At 30.7% G+C, this 17,273-nt stretch overlaps 2 protein-coding genes across 4 annotated transcripts; both read left to right on the forward strand.

Moving 5' to 3' along the window:
- Positions 1-2,379: 2,379 nt before the first annotated feature.
- On the forward strand, positions 2,380-5,169 carry LOC127073844 (protein NRT1/ PTR FAMILY 2.11). Of its 2 annotated transcripts, none has more exons than XM_051015074.1 (4): positions 2,380-2,602; positions 2,680-2,897; positions 2,991-3,553; positions 4,127-5,169. In XM_051015074.1, exons 1-4 carry the CDS (start codon positions 2,515-2,517, stop codon positions 5,037-5,039), a joined length of 1,782 nt encoding a protein of 593 aa, XP_050871031.1. In that variant the 5' UTR covers positions 2,380-2,514; the 3' UTR covers positions 5,040-5,169. The 2 variants fall into 2 exon arrangements, with proteins under 2 accessions (XP_050871031.1, XP_050871032.1); XM_051015075.1 differs by having other exon boundaries at positions 2,418-2,583.
- A 7,691-nt stretch (positions 5,170-12,860) lies between these two features.
- Positions 12,861-16,141, forward strand: LOC127073845 (protein NRT1/ PTR FAMILY 2.9). 2 transcript variants are annotated; one of them, XM_051015077.1, is made up of 5 exons: positions 12,861-13,066; positions 13,583-13,748; positions 13,849-14,066; positions 14,327-14,886; positions 14,966-16,141. In XM_051015077.1, the coding sequence occupies exons 2-5, from the start codon at positions 13,595-13,597 to the stop codon at positions 15,873-15,875; spliced, it is 1,842 nt and encodes a 613-aa protein (XP_050871034.1). In that variant the 5' UTR covers positions 12,861-13,066; positions 13,583-13,594; the 3' UTR covers positions 15,876-16,141. The 2 variants fall into 2 exon arrangements, with proteins under 2 accessions (XP_050871034.1, XP_050871033.1); XM_051015076.1 differs by having other exon boundaries at positions 12,863-13,066; positions 13,579-13,748.
- Positions 16,142-17,273: the final 1,132 nt, after the last annotated feature.

A 17,273-nucleotide genomic window follows, 5' to 3' on the forward strand; every position in this document is an offset into this window, starting at 1 on the left:
TAAAAAATTTTATTATTTATTTTTTTATATCACAATTATTACATTCCTTAATATGTGTGAAAAGTCAAAAATCACTTATAATAAAAAAGAATTGATTATTAGATTAAGCCAATGATTTGGATTTATTGAAAATAAAATAGAATATATATACATTTCATCACACAAATATACTCCTATTTCTTCTAAATTAAAGTCCTTCCCAATTCAACAAAGATCTTCGCAAAACCGGTTGACTCAAATACAAAAAATGTGACTAAATAATGTTTGAAGCATTATATTACCTTGTATTCCATAACAAAGATGTTTGCTTGGTAGAAAATGATGAGATAGGTGATGAGGATGTTATACATTTTCAACAAAAACCTTAGATTTAGATTTTTCTGGCAGTTAAGTTATGCAATTACTCATCCAGGTGAAAATGTTTCTTCTTCAATTTGATTCAATGCAACAACAACAATTTCTATTTTTAATTTCCAGTCACCGAAACAAAAAATAAATATAAATAAAAATTATAAAATTCAAGCACTTTATTTGTTTGTTTTTTTATTAAATGTTAGAAATATTGTTACATTTTTATTTCATGTTTTAGGGTTTAAGTGCATATATTTGGAAAGTTAATGAAACTCAAATGAAAAAGAGATGAGAATAGGATTCTGTGTATAAATATACAAATGTTCCATTTTTTTATTTAAAATAAATCCAGATTATTGATTAAATGTAATGATTTTCTATTTATTTATGTTTCACTAAGGAAAGGTTTAATTGGTCCCTCACCCTAGAAGCTCCCTAAAATATTAAAAAAAAAAAAAAATCTTGATGTATAAAAGTTATAACATGAAATAAATCTATTGACGAGTAAATGCGTTTTAAAAGTTATTTATTTTTAATTAAATATAATTTTAATTTTTAAAACAATCTTAATTTTAATTTTTTAAATATATCATTTAACTACTTCCTTTAATATTTGTTATAAGAGAAATGATCCTTTTAAGATATATGGAATTATTGATATATTTGATCTATATATGAATCAGATATATTAATTATTGAATAAAATTAAAAAATGAATTTTTTCTTAAGGAATAATATTTTTAATTTATTATTCTTAATTTTAAAAAATTAGAATATAAAATAATTAATAAAAACACTTGGATAAAATTACTATTCTTTGTTTTTTATTTATCTTTTTTTATAATGTATGTGAAATAGTTTGATATTTATTTTGGGAAGGAGTGATTAAAATTTTTGGATAGAAAAACTATTATTGGACATTTAATGTTTTAAATTTTTGGATAAATTTAAAACAAGTTTTTTTTCTTGCTTGATTCATTTGAAACGAGCCTTTATGATAAAGTTAAAACAGAATTCAACAATATTGTCCAATAAATAATACTCTTAGAAAATGGGATATGAGAAGCGTGTGAGATTATGGCAACTATATTGTTCATTGGTCTTACAAATTTCAATCATTTAAACGGGGAGAAAAATATGTGCCAATAATTGATTGTAAAAATAAATGGTGACCACTTAGATATTTTAGAATTTGGTTGAGGTAATATCATGTTATTTTTAATATTAATTTTAAAAAATTATATTTTAAATAAATTTTGAATAGAGATATCTGTACCAACAAAAAAATTAAGGGTGCTTATGAATTTATCTTGGATTTTGAGATGCTAGGTTCTCGTTTTACAATAATTTTGGAAAGAGATAAATATACATATTTTTTCTTAAAAGTCTTATTTGAACTTTCAATAAATTATTTTTAATTTTGGTATTAACAATAAGCCCTCCTAAACTTATAAATGCAACTGTGAAGTTTTAATAATACTGTCGGTTTAATAACACCCATATATAACATTTGAATAGGAGATTACATACGTGTCTTTTTTATATTTGAATATTACAGGCAATTATTTTTATATAATTTTATTTTTAAATTAAAACATAGTATCATAAACTATTTATTTATTTATTTATTTTAATTATTATTTTTTTAAATATATAAATAAAATAGTAATAATTACCAAAAACTCACCCAATTATTTATAGGTATTAAAATTCGAATTCTGATGATAACTTTCAATCTAATAATATTGATTTCTAACAATTGAGTTAGAATTTGTAAATATTTTAAAACATCCGTAAATATTTTTATTGTAAACTAATTTCAAATTTTAAATTATCAAAAATATTTAACTTTAATTTTATTTAATACAGGAATTGTTAAAACGCAAAAAAAATATATAGTGATAATTCATCAAGTTTTTATTTATATTTTAATAATAATTTCACACTATCTTTGAGCTATCATGAAATTTAAAAAAAGTACGTCACTTGGCTCAAGATTAACTTGAAGCGGGACAATATAAGAGAACACCGTCTTTAATATCATCTCATGAATCAATAACTCCAAAACCTTGTTAACAAGTCTTCATTATTTTCTATTTAATAACTAGCATATTCATGAACCTTTGTTAAGAAAATAGAGACACAAAAAGCATATTAGAGACTATGAAGAAAAATGAGAAAGAGAGTTTAGAAATCAATCAAGTTCCAACTATTAACTATAGAGGATGGAAGGTCATGCCCTTCATAGTTGGTAACCAAGATTAATTAACTAACTATTTAATTAATTTCATGTTTAGTGTTACATTAATTGGTTTTCATATGATGCAGGAAATGAAACATTTGAGAAGCTAGGAACCACTGGTACCTTATCAAACCTCTTAGTCTATCTTACAACAGTCTTCAACCTTAGCAGTATTGAAGCCACAAATATTGTCAATATCTTCAATGGTAGTGCTAGTTTAGCTACTTTGCTAGGAGCTTTTCTTTCTGACACTTATTTTGGTCGCTACAAAACACTTGGATTCTCCACATTTGCTTCCTTTCTGGTAATACTTTTAATTTACTGTCTGTCCGGTGTGTCAGTGTCTATATCTGTGTCTGAGTTATATGCGTCATGTAACTTTATGATTTTGAAACAGGGGTTACTTGTTATACAATTAACAGCATGGATAAAAAAAATGCATCCAGCAGAATGTGGAAATGAGAAAACTACATGTACACAACCAAGTACAGGACAAATGGCGTTTCTGTTGCTTGGATTTGGGTTTCTGATAATAGGAGCTGCGGGGATTAGGCCTTGTAACTTAGCATTTGGAGCTGATCAGTTCAACCCAAACACTGATTCGGGAAAGAAAGGGATCAATAGTTTCTTCAATTGGTACTTTTTTACATACACTTTTGCTCAGATGGTTTCTTTGTCATTGATTGTGTATGTACAATCGGATGTGAGTTGGGCACTTGGTCTTGGAATTCCTGCTGCTTTGATGTTGTTTTCATGTATTGTTTATTTCTTAGGAAGTAAATATTATGTGAAAGTTCAAGCAACTGGTAGTCCTGTGACAAGTATTGTTCAAGTTGTTTCTGTGGCTATAAAGAAAAGGAAACTCAATCTAAAAGAAGATGAGTATTCATTGGTTCCACTTTTTAGCTATATATCTCCTCATTCTATCAACTGCAAGCTTCCCCATACACCTCAATTCAGGTAACAATTTATACGAATCACACAATACTGACACGTCGATATAATATTTTAGAAAAAAATGAACGTAATCACATGTGTCGGTATCATATCAATGTCAAACACTGGACACGTCTTTGTTCAGAGGTGTCGGTGTTACAGAGGTGTCAGACATCAGATATGTCTTTGTTCAGAGATGTCAGTGTTACAGAAGTGTCAGACACCAGACACGTCTTTGTTCAGAGGTGTCAGACACCAGACACGTCTTTGTTCAGATGTGTCAGTGTTACATAGGTGTCAGACACTAGGCACATTTTTGTTCAGAAGTGTCGGTGTTATATAGGTGTCAGACATCAGACACATCTTTATTCAGACGTTCTAGTTTTATAGAGGTGTCAGATACCAGACACGTCTTTGTTTAGGAAAGTTGATGTTACATAGGTGTACACCTTTGTTAAGAGGTTTGAGTGTTATAGAGGTGTCAGACACTAGAACGCCTTTGTTCAGAGTTGTCGGTGATGGACACTAGACACGTTTTGCTGAGAGATTTTGGTGCTACATAATGATTTGCTATAAAATGTTTACATGAATTTACAGGTTTCTTGACAAAGCAGCTATTATAACTCCAGAAGACAACATAAACCCTGATGGTTCTGCATCTGATCCATGGAATCTATGCAGTATCCAACAAGTTGAAGAAGTGAAATGCTTAGTAAGAGTTCTCCCAGTTTGGGTTTCAGGCATACTCTACTACGTTGCATTAGTCCAACAAAGCACAATGTTAGTCTTCCAAGCACTTCAATCCGACCGAACCTTTTTCAACACAAATTTCAAGATCCCCGCGGCTTCCTTCACGATCTTCACCATGTTAAGCCTAACAATATGGCTACCAATCTACGATCGAATAATCGTGCCAACAATCAGAAAGTTCACCCGAAAAGAAGGCGGGATCACACTTCTACAAAGAATGGGAATTGGAATGTTCATCTCTATACTATGCATGCTAGTATCTGGTGTTGTAGAATGGAAAAGAAGAACCATGGCTATTACAAATCCTAAAGGATTTGAACCGAGAAAAGGCGCGATTTCTTCTATGTCTGCAATGTGGTTGATTCCTCAGTTAACACTAGCTGGATTCTCTGATGCATTTACTTTGGTAGGACAGGTTGAGTTTTACTACAAACAGTTTCCTGAGAACATGAGAAGTCTTGCAGGATCACTTTTTTTCTGTGGTTTGGCACTGTCAAGTTATCTTAGTAGTTTGTTGATTTCGATTATTCATCGGTCGTCGGATAAATCGGCAAATGGGAATTGGTTGCCACAGGATTTGAACAAAGGAAGATTGGATTACTTTTATTATATGATTAGTGTTTTGGAAGTTGTTAATTTGTGTTACTTTGTTTTGTGTTCAAGGTGGTATAGGTATAAAGGGGAGGATGGTAATGAAGGTAGTGGTGTTGAACTTGATCAAATGTCTAAACAATCTGAAACAAAGATTAATGGTGTTTAGTGATTTGGTTTTAGTTGATGATGTTTGAACTTTGAAATGGAGGTTATAGATTAAGTACCACTGTATTTTTTAGAAAGAAATAAGGTAGTTTTTCTTGGAAAAGTAGAAAAATTAAATATGAATTTTGGCATCCTGCATATTGAAATAATTTTAGGATAGGTTATTTAAACTTAAATTACATTTTATTTTACAATTAAATTAAATATTTTAATAAGGGGATTGCTAAATACCCCTCTAGTATTTTTTAAAAAATTTATAAAATTTTAAAATTATTCAATTTGTCTTGTTGAGATAATACAATTTGGACACACGGATTATATAGTACACAATAAAACTCTAAGAAACCTTTAATATTGTAACCTATTAAATTTCTCTTCCCAAACATTAACTTTTGAAAAAAAAAATACTAAATATTGTAACCTACTAAATTTCTCAATTCTTACTCTAAGTAATTCGAACCAACTGTGTGCATCAATTCTGGAAGTTAACCTCCATTAGATTGGAGCATTTGAAGAACACTCATAAAATTTAACTGATTCATGTCCTCTAATTACTCCATATTAGTATGATAAATTTATTTTCTTTTTAGTTTTAAGTTAATGTACATTATATCTCATTTTTGCATTCGTAATATCTATTGTGGTTGTTTGAGTTTAGGGTTATGATGTATGCACCTTCTATATATTCACAACCATTTGGATAGTGTTAACCAGAGTAATCTTCAAACATGATATACTTAGCTTATATCCCACCCGTTGAGATTTAACAGTGCCTTGTGTTGGGTTTGATAAATATATGTATGTATTTGACTAATACCAATACAAAAATATGGATGACAATTGACAATTTTGATATGTTTACATGTTCTCTCTTGTATTATGTGAGCACAGAAAAGTGGCTGGTCAATTATCACAACATAAAAATATGGTATGTGCTAGTAAATCAATATAAAAGGTGGGCACAACTAATATTAAGCAAGTCCATTAGTTGTCAACAAATTCTCCGCTCTACAAGGTCATGATTCATATTGCATTGACGCATTAGATAGAAAGATACAAGGTACTCTGCGTGATTGAATTATTGATGAGGATACTAGTTTAGTGGCTATCAAGAACTTTTTTCTAGGTATACCCCAAACCAATGCATTAATACTGATGAATCAATAGTCTATTCTTGCGATATTTCCAATGAAGCAAGAATACGACACGGGTATCAAAGCAATAGAGATTGTAGGCAGCGATAACTTTCATTGTTAGAAATGTCTATCTCTGGTATAACAAACATAAGCAACACTCTTCTACCATGATGTTTGATTTCATCGTTCTAATAAAATTTAAATTCAACATTCACCCTCATAAGTCTCAAATGATCAAAGAGATTATATGGTCTCCTCCTCTCTCTGGATGGATTAAAGCTAACATTGATGGTATAACTAACACTGCTTCATCTTGTGGGGGTATTTTCATAATTAGCTCTGCAAGTATTGCTGGTAGCTTTGTTGAAAATCTAGATGTAGGAACTACTTTAAATGCTGAGTTGTCTAATTCCATGAGAGAAATTGAGATTCCTTTTTCATAATGAATGGTCAAATTTTTGGTTGGAAACAAATTCATCTTTGGAGGTTCTAACTTTTCAAAGCTTCGCATGTGGTGCCTTGGAACTTAAGGCACTACTTAAAAAAAATCCTCTTGTATCTCAGTTGATTTTATAGATCTATTTAGGAAAAATTTATACTATTTATGGATTCGATCCACAGCAATAACAATTTCGTATTTTATTATATTATTATATATATATATATTATATATATATATATATATATATATATTATATATATATATAATATATTTATATATTATATATATATATATATAATATATATATATATATATATATTATTATATATAAATTTCATAATTTTATGTCATCTTTATTTAAATCACAAGTACAATTTTGTTGAACAATTCTGAAACTTCTTCATCATCCTTGTGAATGTTGGTGAAGATCAAATGTTAGAATTTGTTGCACATCCGTATATTGTAGTATATTCTTAATTGTTTTACATATATTTGTTTCTGATATAAAATTAACAAATGTTAGATAAGAAAAATAATTTATCATTTACAAAGATAAGAAACTATGTAAACAACACAAACTTTGAACTAGTACAATTTTTTACTCTTACAATCCATCACAAAGAGTGTTTCAACGCTTCTTTAAGTTTCACTTTTTTCAATCTTAATGTTTTTATTATCAATGTTTGTGATTCACAACGTATCATCCAAGATATATAGTGTGGTGTTCGCGTTCTGATTGGTTGTCGCGAGGTTTCACATGGATCACTAATATTTCTTGTGGATTAATGTGTAAGTAGTGTCTTGAGTGTTGATATTCAATAAATGGACAACAAAGATTTGTTTATGAACAAAGCTGTGACAATTCTTCCCTCGATTATTTATAACAACCGAGACAAAATGTTATTTCTTTTGTAAATTAAAAATAAAATAAAATAAAAACATTTTCCCTCGGTTTTCAGACAGCCGAAGGAATAGATTATTTATATTGTATACCTAGAAAGAAAATGATGTACTATAAGATACATCACTTAAAGAGTTTTACCATATACCGTTTTTTTTAGTTGCAGTATTTCTAAGTATGAATATGAATATGTTCCACAATTTTGTTAGCTAAAAAAAGAACAACAACATCATTCTATGAGATGGATTGCAAGGGTAGAAAAATATTTTGTTCAAAATTGGTAAACAACAACAACGACGACAACAACAATAACAATAACAATAACGACAACAACATAACCTTGAAAGATTTCCTATCTAATTAAGAAAACATAAATATTTTTCTGTCTTTCATTCTATCTAAGAGAATTATGTTTACGAGTTTGGGTGATAACAAATGTGTTGGGTTAGAGCAAAATTTAATGAACAAATTTTTTTATAGAAAAAAAATGAGTAATATGCCCCCTCGATTGTCATGATAGCTGAAGGAATATTTTGCTTAATGTTAAAATAAAAAATAATTACAATATTAAAAAAGATATAAAACAAATTGTAGTTGTTAGGATTCAAAATGTATCTCTTAATTACTTTATCCTCTGGTTATGCGTTGTAACCGAAAGAATAAGTTTTATATATTTTTAATTAAAAAAATGTGACATGCCCAAAGTTATACCTTGATTATTTGTTATGTGAGATAAAATATTTATCATAAAATATGTTATTTATATGATAAATATAAATAGTTAATTAGAAACATTTTTAATTACTCACATTTTTAGGAAAAAGGACCATTGTGCATATAGTTTAACAAACTTAAGTTTAACCTTATCTAATGTCTTTTAGAATGATCTTCCTTTAGTTCTTTTGGATAGTTTTAACCTAATTGGGTTTGGTTTACCAAATTTTAGATACATTACTTTTTTGAGAAGGTCTTGGTTGAATCTTTCTTATCTTATTTTTATAAATAAAGTCATTAATTTTATTCTTTTTAATAAATTAATAACTTAATAAAATAAAACACAAATGTATATTTTATGAGATTAATTTGATTTAAATTTGAAAAAATAACAAAAAAAAATAAAGCATAAAAAATTCATAGAGCTAAAAATGAAACATGGATTTAAGTCCAAAATACAAATTCAGAACAAAACAACAAAAAATCAAGCAACATTGAGCCAAAAGCAACTTAAAGGGTTGAACCACCAATAATTAAATTCAGTTCTTTTTTCATTTGAGCCACCACCCCTCTATAATTTTGACTTGATCTTCCTTATGCATGACTAATGATTCATTACGACCAAAATGTCGTTTATTTCGTTCTTTTCATAATGCAAAAACACTTGCGAACCAAAATGTCATTTATTTCGTTCTTTTCATAATGCAAAAACATTTGCCAACCAAATAGAAGTTTTTTGACACATATATCTTCCTTATGGGATTAGGAAATAAAAAATAGAAGTGTGAAACTTATGATAACTACGAAGGACAATAACATAGTTCTCAACTAATACCAAATGCCATACCATAACATACCATCTTCCACCCTCACCCCTAAAAGAAAAAACAACTAAGAGAAAAGATTAATGACATTTTTTGTTCTCTCCACAATCTCCTAGAAACATTGGAGAATTTTTATTTGTGTCCGTGTAATGTTTCAAGTTGTCATTTATTAAAAGTATGTGCTGGGAGAGTCATTAAACGAACAAAGAGATTTTTATTGGGAATAAAATCGATCAAGACTATATCGGTAGGAATGGTTGAGTCAAACACCACATCCAAAATAACCAAATGATAAAATCATTTGATATGATATTACCCGTCCATGTTCATCCTCAGTATCTTCTTGTCTAAATTTGTTTCATGCAAAATAATAGTATCTATCAAAGAAAAATAATCGAGAAGTATGACCTTTTTCTATGCGAACAAACAACATCTCCACTTATACTTCCATATACCTGAGCCAACACTCTATACCAAAACCCTTTTGTCAGACCTAAGCCTCCACTACCATTTACCTAATAAATCAAGATTAAGTTACCAAGTCTGCCTAACCTAAAATCCATAATCATCTCAGCTGGGACACATTATATCCTAGATCACCTAACGAACCTTTATAGGCTCCTTACTCTTCCCAGATAAAATATTTAGAGATAATACATGCTAAAACTTTGAAGAAATAAATAAGATAAATCAAAAGATAAAAAAAAAATATATTTGAGTAGGACATACGAACCACTTATAGATAACTTGAGACATTCCAGCCTACAAGTCTTTTCCAATTCTATCAATTGTGGGAAATAAAAAAAAAGTGTGTGAGAACTACCACCAAGTAGAATATCCAAGATAATAAAATGTATACCAGCGATCTTAAAATTTAGGGCACACACAATTTTCTACAATCAAGACTGAGGAACATTAACATCTACCAACAAGCTTTTATGAAATTTGACTTGGAGGCATGAAATCAACTTAAAAAGCATTAAATCCGTTTCAATAGTTCTAATATTTTCTCAACTTTTCTCCGCTGAGATATGTATATCATTTGTACATTTCAAATGAGATATCCATATAGAAGATTAATAGATCTAATTTAATACTTAGTAGATAAGTCATTGTTGACGAAAGTGATCAGTATGGACTTAAGGCCTTTAACAACAATAAGGAATAAAAAGGGAGAAAGTAGATCGTCTTACCTCAAACCCCTTCCTAATCTAAATTAATTTTAGGACAATCATTAAATAGAACATAAGCTGATGTAGAGCTAATGAACTCCATAATCTATATCCCTCCTTTGTCGGGAAACTACAACTTAATCATGACGTCTTTTAAGTAATATCATTCAACCGTCGTAAGTCTATTTGAAGTCAACCTTAAACATAATAAGGATTTTCTTTGTCTTTCTTGTGTCATCCACCACCTTATTAACAATAGTGACATCAATGATTGGACGATCCTTCACCATGACATAATGAGTATTGATTATGACCTTACCCATAACCACCTTTTATCTACTCTCCAAACCTAGCTAAAACTTTGTACATGGAACCTACTAAAAATAGGACAATAATTTGATAAGTCTTGCAAGTCTTTTTTTTATAATCAGAACGATAAAAATGTACTTTAATCCTTTCACAAGTTTTTTATTCATGTGAAACTCATGTTAGTACCTCATAAAGTGTTGACAAGTTTTTTATTCATGTAAAACTCATGTTAGTACCTCATAAAGTATTCAAAGTTTTTTATTCATGTGAAACTCATGTTAGTACCTCATAAAATGTTCACAAGTTTTTTATTCATGTGAAACTCATGTTAGTACCTAAAGTCTCCTTTAATGTCATTCCAAAACTCTTTTAAGAATTTAAAGTTGGATTCTTTTTACCCTAATCTTTTATAACTACCTAAATCTTAAAGTAGTATTTTACATGCAAATTTTAATATGGATCACTTTTATAAATGGTCCATCTTAGATCGATATTTAAAAAATACTATTTTTTTTAATGATACTTATGTTTACCGTGAATTTTAATAAACAAAATAAGTTTTAATTTATTTAAAGGATTAAAATTGAAAAGATTCTGAGACATATTTTGTGTGAATTATAAATTTTAAATAGTTTGACATAAGTGTTGAAATGTATGGTTTGAAAGCAATAATTAAAATCAAAACAAAGTTTAAAAATGATGACTAAAGTGTAAATGGAAACCGAAATACATATGAAAATAAAGACTGAATGCAAAAATGATTGAAATATGAAGAAAAAAAAATTATAAAAAATGGAACGCATACGTACATTCTGAAACTCTTTCTCAATTACACAAATACTTTGAGTTATATAGAATTGCGGATCTCTAAAGCTCAAAGTTAACGCTACTTATATACTAATCTTAAGGTAACCGTCTACAATGATCGACTACACATAACATGTCACATCTTCAAATCCATGTAGCATTTGTCTTCGACAGACCTCCACGTGTATTTGAGTAACCGTTTGATCATTCACTTACACATCATTCGATTGCGTAGAGGATGTCTTGAAACCCTGAATTTTGTTAAGTCTCAAACTCTTTAGTCCGACTGCAATTTCGACCTTAGTAACATTCCCTGTCGACAAGTCATATTTGTCGAAATTCTCATGATCATTATTCATCATGACTACAAGACCTTTATCATATTAATACTAGTATTGAAAATTTGAGATAACAACTTAATAGTAGATATTAATGATCATTTTCATTTAAATCACTAAGACAATGATTTAATAGATCAATGTATATTTTTGTTATAAAGAATAAAAAAAAAGAAAAAAATTAAATATGAAGGGAGAACATTCTTGCAACGCCTGTCGTAAGAATGAGATCAAGACTCGAAAGAAGTGAGGCGTGAACTAGTAGAAATGATGTGAAGATTTGTCATGAACTCGACACATTGATTCCTTTCTTGAAGGGTGTGGTTGATTCTGAGGCAACTTTTCTTACATAATTTGTCTTTGATATCTAGAATATATATAATAAATTTGTGATATTTATTTGTGAGAGGCTCGAGAAGATTGATGAAGAGTGAAGCAAATTGAGTCAGTGAAACCCTTAGTTATAACAATGGAGATGCTTGTGTTGATGAAATAAAGTTCAACTTGAAAAACGTCTTAAGATCCCGATAAGCATTTAGAAACTTATCCGCCAAATGCTGAAAGAGTTGTGGATAACTCCATCTAACCTAGTATGGTAGGATTTCCAAGAGAACTTCTATCAAAATTTATAATATTGCAATATGGATTGAGGGTATTCCTTCAAACATATCTCCTAATTGAGTGTCCATGTTAAGTGTTGGTGAAACAATTGAGAAACAAATTTTCTATGTTATAAGCCGCCCAAATAAGACGATATAAGAGAATGATTTCATGAGCAATGCTAGAATCTCCATTCCTCCAAACTTACCAAATTCTCATTGCAATGGTTGTTGCGGTCATTTGACATATCATTTCTGAGCCAATTGTTTACATCATCATGAGTTGTGAAGAAATCAACATTAGTAAAACCTAACATCCACAAGTTTTTGAAATCTCTACCCTATTGAATACTTTCTCTATTCTTTATTATAAACAAATTTTAACTTCTTTTTTTATATTTATTTAATAACTAACTTATTTGGTTTATCTACCCTATGAAATAGGCTCTCCATTCCATATCTAATTTTCTATTCCTTATTATAAACAAATTTTAATTTTTTATAATTATTTAATAACTAACCTATTTGATTTATCACCCATATCGAACACTCTCTTCATTCCATATCGAATTTTGACATCGAAAGAGTTTCATCTAGGTTCATTACTTTTGGTGTATACGGTAATTTTAAGTTCTTGTCCACCGTGGACCATTAGATTAGAACTCACCTTATTCTATAAGGCAAAAGAGCGACTTTACACTCTCATAAGTCGTTGAGAACCTTGTAGTTCGCAACCGCTTCTGTCTCCATGTTCTTCCTTCCGCACCAAACTCTCTCCTATTTCAGGTACTGTTTCCTACCATTATTCTCCATTTTCTTCTCTTTTATCCTTGTTGGACGCATCATCTTAACAATTACCGCTTCTAGAAAATTTATCTGGTGTCAAAATTAAGACAAAAGAGGCCTATGAGGTAGCATTTAGGTTGAATTTGATAGTGTTTTTTACGGTGTATGAATTAATTTGTATTTTGTGATCTTGTTTAGGTTTTGATTTTTGTTTTTATTGTACAATCGAGTGATTTGGGGGAAAAGTTATGTTATTAGGGATTGAAGAGTGAAGTCCCTTTAAAAAAATTGTACATTTCGAGTTTGGAAAACTGCATACATAGGGTTTGACCCCCTTTAGGACCAATATACATGCTGAGTTTTTCTATGTTGAATTGAACATAGCATATATTTGCAAGTCAGAAACAGAGGCTTATGGCTGTGAATGTGATGGTGATGGTGATGGCTTATTGTGTCGCTTTTATTGTTTGAATTCTATATCTCAGTTTCCCTTCTTTCCCTCCTTCTTGAAGGTAGGACTTTGAGTATATGATCATGAACCAAATTGCAATCGGAGAACAAATGACTAATGGTGAGAGTGTGGATAATGAAGAAGAAAGTTTGCTGAAGAATGAAAACAGTGGAGGAGATGATGACACTAAGATTAACTACAGGGGGTGGAAGGTCATGCCCTTCATTATAGGTGAGCGAGACTGCAACTCAAGATATATTGTTTTTATTTGTCTCGTTTTGTCTTGTTAGTTTTTCTTAAATCTCGAGTGATTCATTTGTGTGATTGGCAGGAAATGAGATTTTTGAGAAGCTAGGAGCCATTGGCACTTTATCCAATCTCTTGGTTTATCTCACTACGGTATTCAACTTGGAAAACATCGCGGCTACAAATATTATCAACATCTTCAATGGCAGTACCAACTTTGCAACGTTGATAGGAGCCTTTTCCTCTGATACCTATTTTGGTCGCTACAAGACACTGGCATTCTGCACCATGGCTTCCTTTCTGGTAAATTGCTACTTCCTGATTGAAGTCATTCATCACTCTAATCCATTCCATTTATTTTGTTTATAAACACAAAAAGTTAGGGATATCTGAATTTTGAAATACCATTGGTATTGACATGTTTGAAACAAAATTTGGGATCATCAACAATTGAAGTCATTCCATTTTAAAAAGCTTAACATGAAACTAACAATTCTTGTTCTTTGACATGCTTAGCACATTTGAGTCTGCCTCTGATTCCTTGATTTTGCTGCTTCCTTTAGGGTTTGCTTGTAATACAGCTAACCGCAGCAGTCGAGAAGCTGCATCCACATTCATGTGAAGAATTAGAATTTACCACATGCCAAGGGCCAACAGAGTGGCAAATGACAGTTCTAAAGACTGGTTTAGGTTTATTGATGATAGGAGCTGCAGGGATTCGACCATGTAACTTAGCATTTGGAGCTGATCAATTTAATCCTAACACGGATTCGGGGAAAAAGGGGATCAATAGCTTCTTCACTTGGTACTATTTCACTTTCACTCTTGCTCAGTTGATATCCTTAACAATTATTGTCTACATACAGTCAAATGTAAGCTGGGCCATCGGTTTGGGAATTCCTGCAGCTTTGATGCTTTTGTCTTCTGTAATATTCTTCTCGGGGGCCAAAATGTATGTGAAAGTTAAACCAAGTGGTAGTCCCATTACTAGTATAGTGCAAGTTATTGTGGTTTCCACAAAGAAAAGGAAGCAGAAGCTCCCAGAATATCTATACCCGTCACTCTACAATTATGTTCCTCTCAAGTCAATGAATTCTAAACTTCCTTATACTTATCAATTCAGGTAAACAACAAGAAATTAGCATTTGGTGGTAGATATGATTATTTTCAATAGCAGTTTAAAGGATGGCTTGTATCAACAGGTTCCTTGACAAAGCGGCGATCATGACTCCACAAGATCAACTAAATCCTAATGGATCTGCTTCTGATCCCTGGAATTTATGCAGTATGCAACAAGTGGAAGAGGTAAAATGCTTGTTGAGAGTGTTACCCATATGGGCTTCAGCCGTTTTGTACTATGTTGTTATCGTCCAACAACACACTATTTTAGTGTTCCAAGCCCTTCTATCCGACAGACGAATTGGGCAAAGCAAGTTCATGATCCCAGGAGCATCCTACTATGTTTTTCTGATGATAAGTGTCGCAATTTGGTTGCCCATTTATGACCGGAAAGTTGTTCCTTTTCTCCAAAGGATCACTCGAAAAGAGGGAGGCATCACACTCCTTCAGAGAATGGGCATTGGCATATTTTTAGGTATACTCAGCATGCTAGTATCTGCCATAGTTGAAGAGCACCGTAGAACTCTGGCTTTGACTAAACCATTAGACGTTGAAACAAGAAAAGGGGCAATTTCATCAATGTCTGGTCTGTGGCTGATTCCTCAGCTGGCATTGGCTGGACTAGCTGAAGCATTCATGTCTGTTGCACAGATTGAATTTTACTACAAGCAATTTCCTGAGAACATGAGAAGCATTGCGGGTTCTCTTTACTACGCGGCCCATGCAGGGTCAAGTTATTTGAGTAGTATGCTTATTGCAGTTACCCACCATATCACCACCAGATCTGAAACCGGGAGTTGGTTGCCGGAGGATCTCAACAAGGGGAGATTGGATAACTTCTACCTCATCATTGCTGCTATACAAATTGTTAATTTAGGCTACTTTGTGATATGTGCACAGTGGTATAGGTACAAAGAAACAGACAACAGTTCAATCGAACTCGATAAAGTGACAAAACAATCCGAAAGAAGTGGTAATGATTTGAGTCTATAGCTATAGGTTGCAAATATATTTCATCTATGGCCCAAAATTGAAATCTGTTTTTCATCAAATGGATCACAAGTAGCACAAAGATCATGATCAAGTAGAACACAGCAACAAAACACAGTTTATGCTTTTTCAATCTGATATAGAGTTTTTTAGTATAGAGGTAAATGAGGTACAATATTCATACGGAAGGGTAGCTTCATCTAAGGTTTTTGTCTTGTAACTCTTGATTGACGAAAAAAGAAATATTAAATATTGACATGGTGGTTCAATTTTTCTTTGCTATGCTTTGCTTCCTACATATTGAATTTGAATTTTTCTCATCGAACTTCTTTAGGATGTTTATTTAACCTTTAAACGTATACAATCCTATATATAACGTCCCTTATAAATGTTGTACATTAAATGATTATGATGTTAATCTCTATACACATGTAACAAAAGAAAGTATGTATTAACTAAAACAACAAAGTGATGTTATAATGTTATTTAATTTAATCTATCTGTTAAATAATTTTATATATTTTTAGGTATTATATATTAATCTAAAAAGTCTATCAAAAACAAAAGAAAGAAAATAAATTAATCTAAAAACTTGTTATTTTTTATTGGGCCCTTTACCAATTTGTTACAAAGAGACCACTTCAGTGGTAAGGTACTAAGGTGTACTTGGACAGTGAAGTTATCTGTAGGGATTTTCTACTCTTCAATCTTCTATATCTTATGTGGTTTATGTGGGTTTGCTATTCGCACCTTTGTGGTGAAGAGTACGAAACCTGAAATGTTCTTAAAATAATATTTAAGTTAATTTCCTGACATACCCATATACACTAAAATATAAAATATTTTATAAGTGAGTTGTCTCTATTTTACTAAAAGAAAATAGTACATAAGTTAATCTCATATCGATGGTAGAGTGAATTTGTAGGTTAAGTTCAACACTAATCTTTGGACATATTTTGAATTCATGATAGTGTGTTTATTTGACAACTTAGTGTATAATACAAAAGTTAAGTTTCATACTAATCCCTAAAGACAATAAGTTTTCCTCGTGGATAATAAATTTATTATAAATTTGACATATTTTAATAAATCTTATATTTTAAGTAGTTTATACAGAGTATGCATAATTGTTATTCGATTAAACTAAATACTTATCTAATTCAATCAAAATACCATATATTAAGACAAAACGCAAACTACACATTGTTCATAAAATACAAAAAAGAAAAATTAAAATACGAAGAAAAAGTCAACTACTGGATATATTTGACCCCCAGTTTCTCCTATGCCTCATGTATTGCAAGGCATGCAGTGCCTCGACTATCATGGCCTATATAATGCCCCTATCAGGAGTGGCTTCGGGAAACTCTCTTCTCTCTATGTCCACTCTCACAATAGCCA

This window comes from Lathyrus oleraceus, chromosome 4, assembly GCF_024323335.1.
Source record: "Lathyrus oleraceus cultivar Zhongwan6 chromosome 4, CAAS_Psat_ZW6_1.0, whole genome shotgun sequence".
NCBI classification, from domain to species: Eukaryota; Viridiplantae; Streptophyta; class Magnoliopsida; order Fabales; family Fabaceae; genus Lathyrus; species Lathyrus oleraceus.

What these genes read in the sequence shown, in the direction of transcription:
- LOC127073844 (XM_051015074.1), top strand. Translation starts at nt 2,515, where the DNA reads ATGAAGAAAAATGAGAAAGAGAGTTTAGAAATCAATCAAGTTCCAACT. An exon ending in CCACATTTGCTTCCTTTCTG is followed by an intron (nt 2,898 to 2,990) that starts GTAATACTTTTA and finishes ATTTTGAAACAG; the next exon opens with GGGTTACTTGTTATACAATT. An exon ending in CCCCATACACCTCAATTCAG is followed by an intron (nt 3,554 to 4,126) that starts GTAACAATTTAT and finishes ATGAATTTACAG; the next exon opens with GTTTCTTGACAAAGCAGCTA.
- LOC127073845 (XM_051015077.1), top strand. Translation starts at nt 13,595, where the DNA reads ATGATCATGAACCAAATTGCAATCGGAGAACAAATGACTAATGGTGAG. An exon ending in GCACCATGGCTTCCTTTCTG is followed by an intron (nt 14,067 to 14,326) that starts GTAAATTGCTAC and finishes TGCTTCCTTTAG; the next exon opens with GGTTTGCTTGTAATACAGCT. An exon ending in CCTTATACTTATCAATTCAG is followed by an intron (nt 14,887 to 14,965) that starts GTAAACAACAAG and finishes TTGTATCAACAG; the next exon opens with GTTCCTTGACAAAGCGGCGA.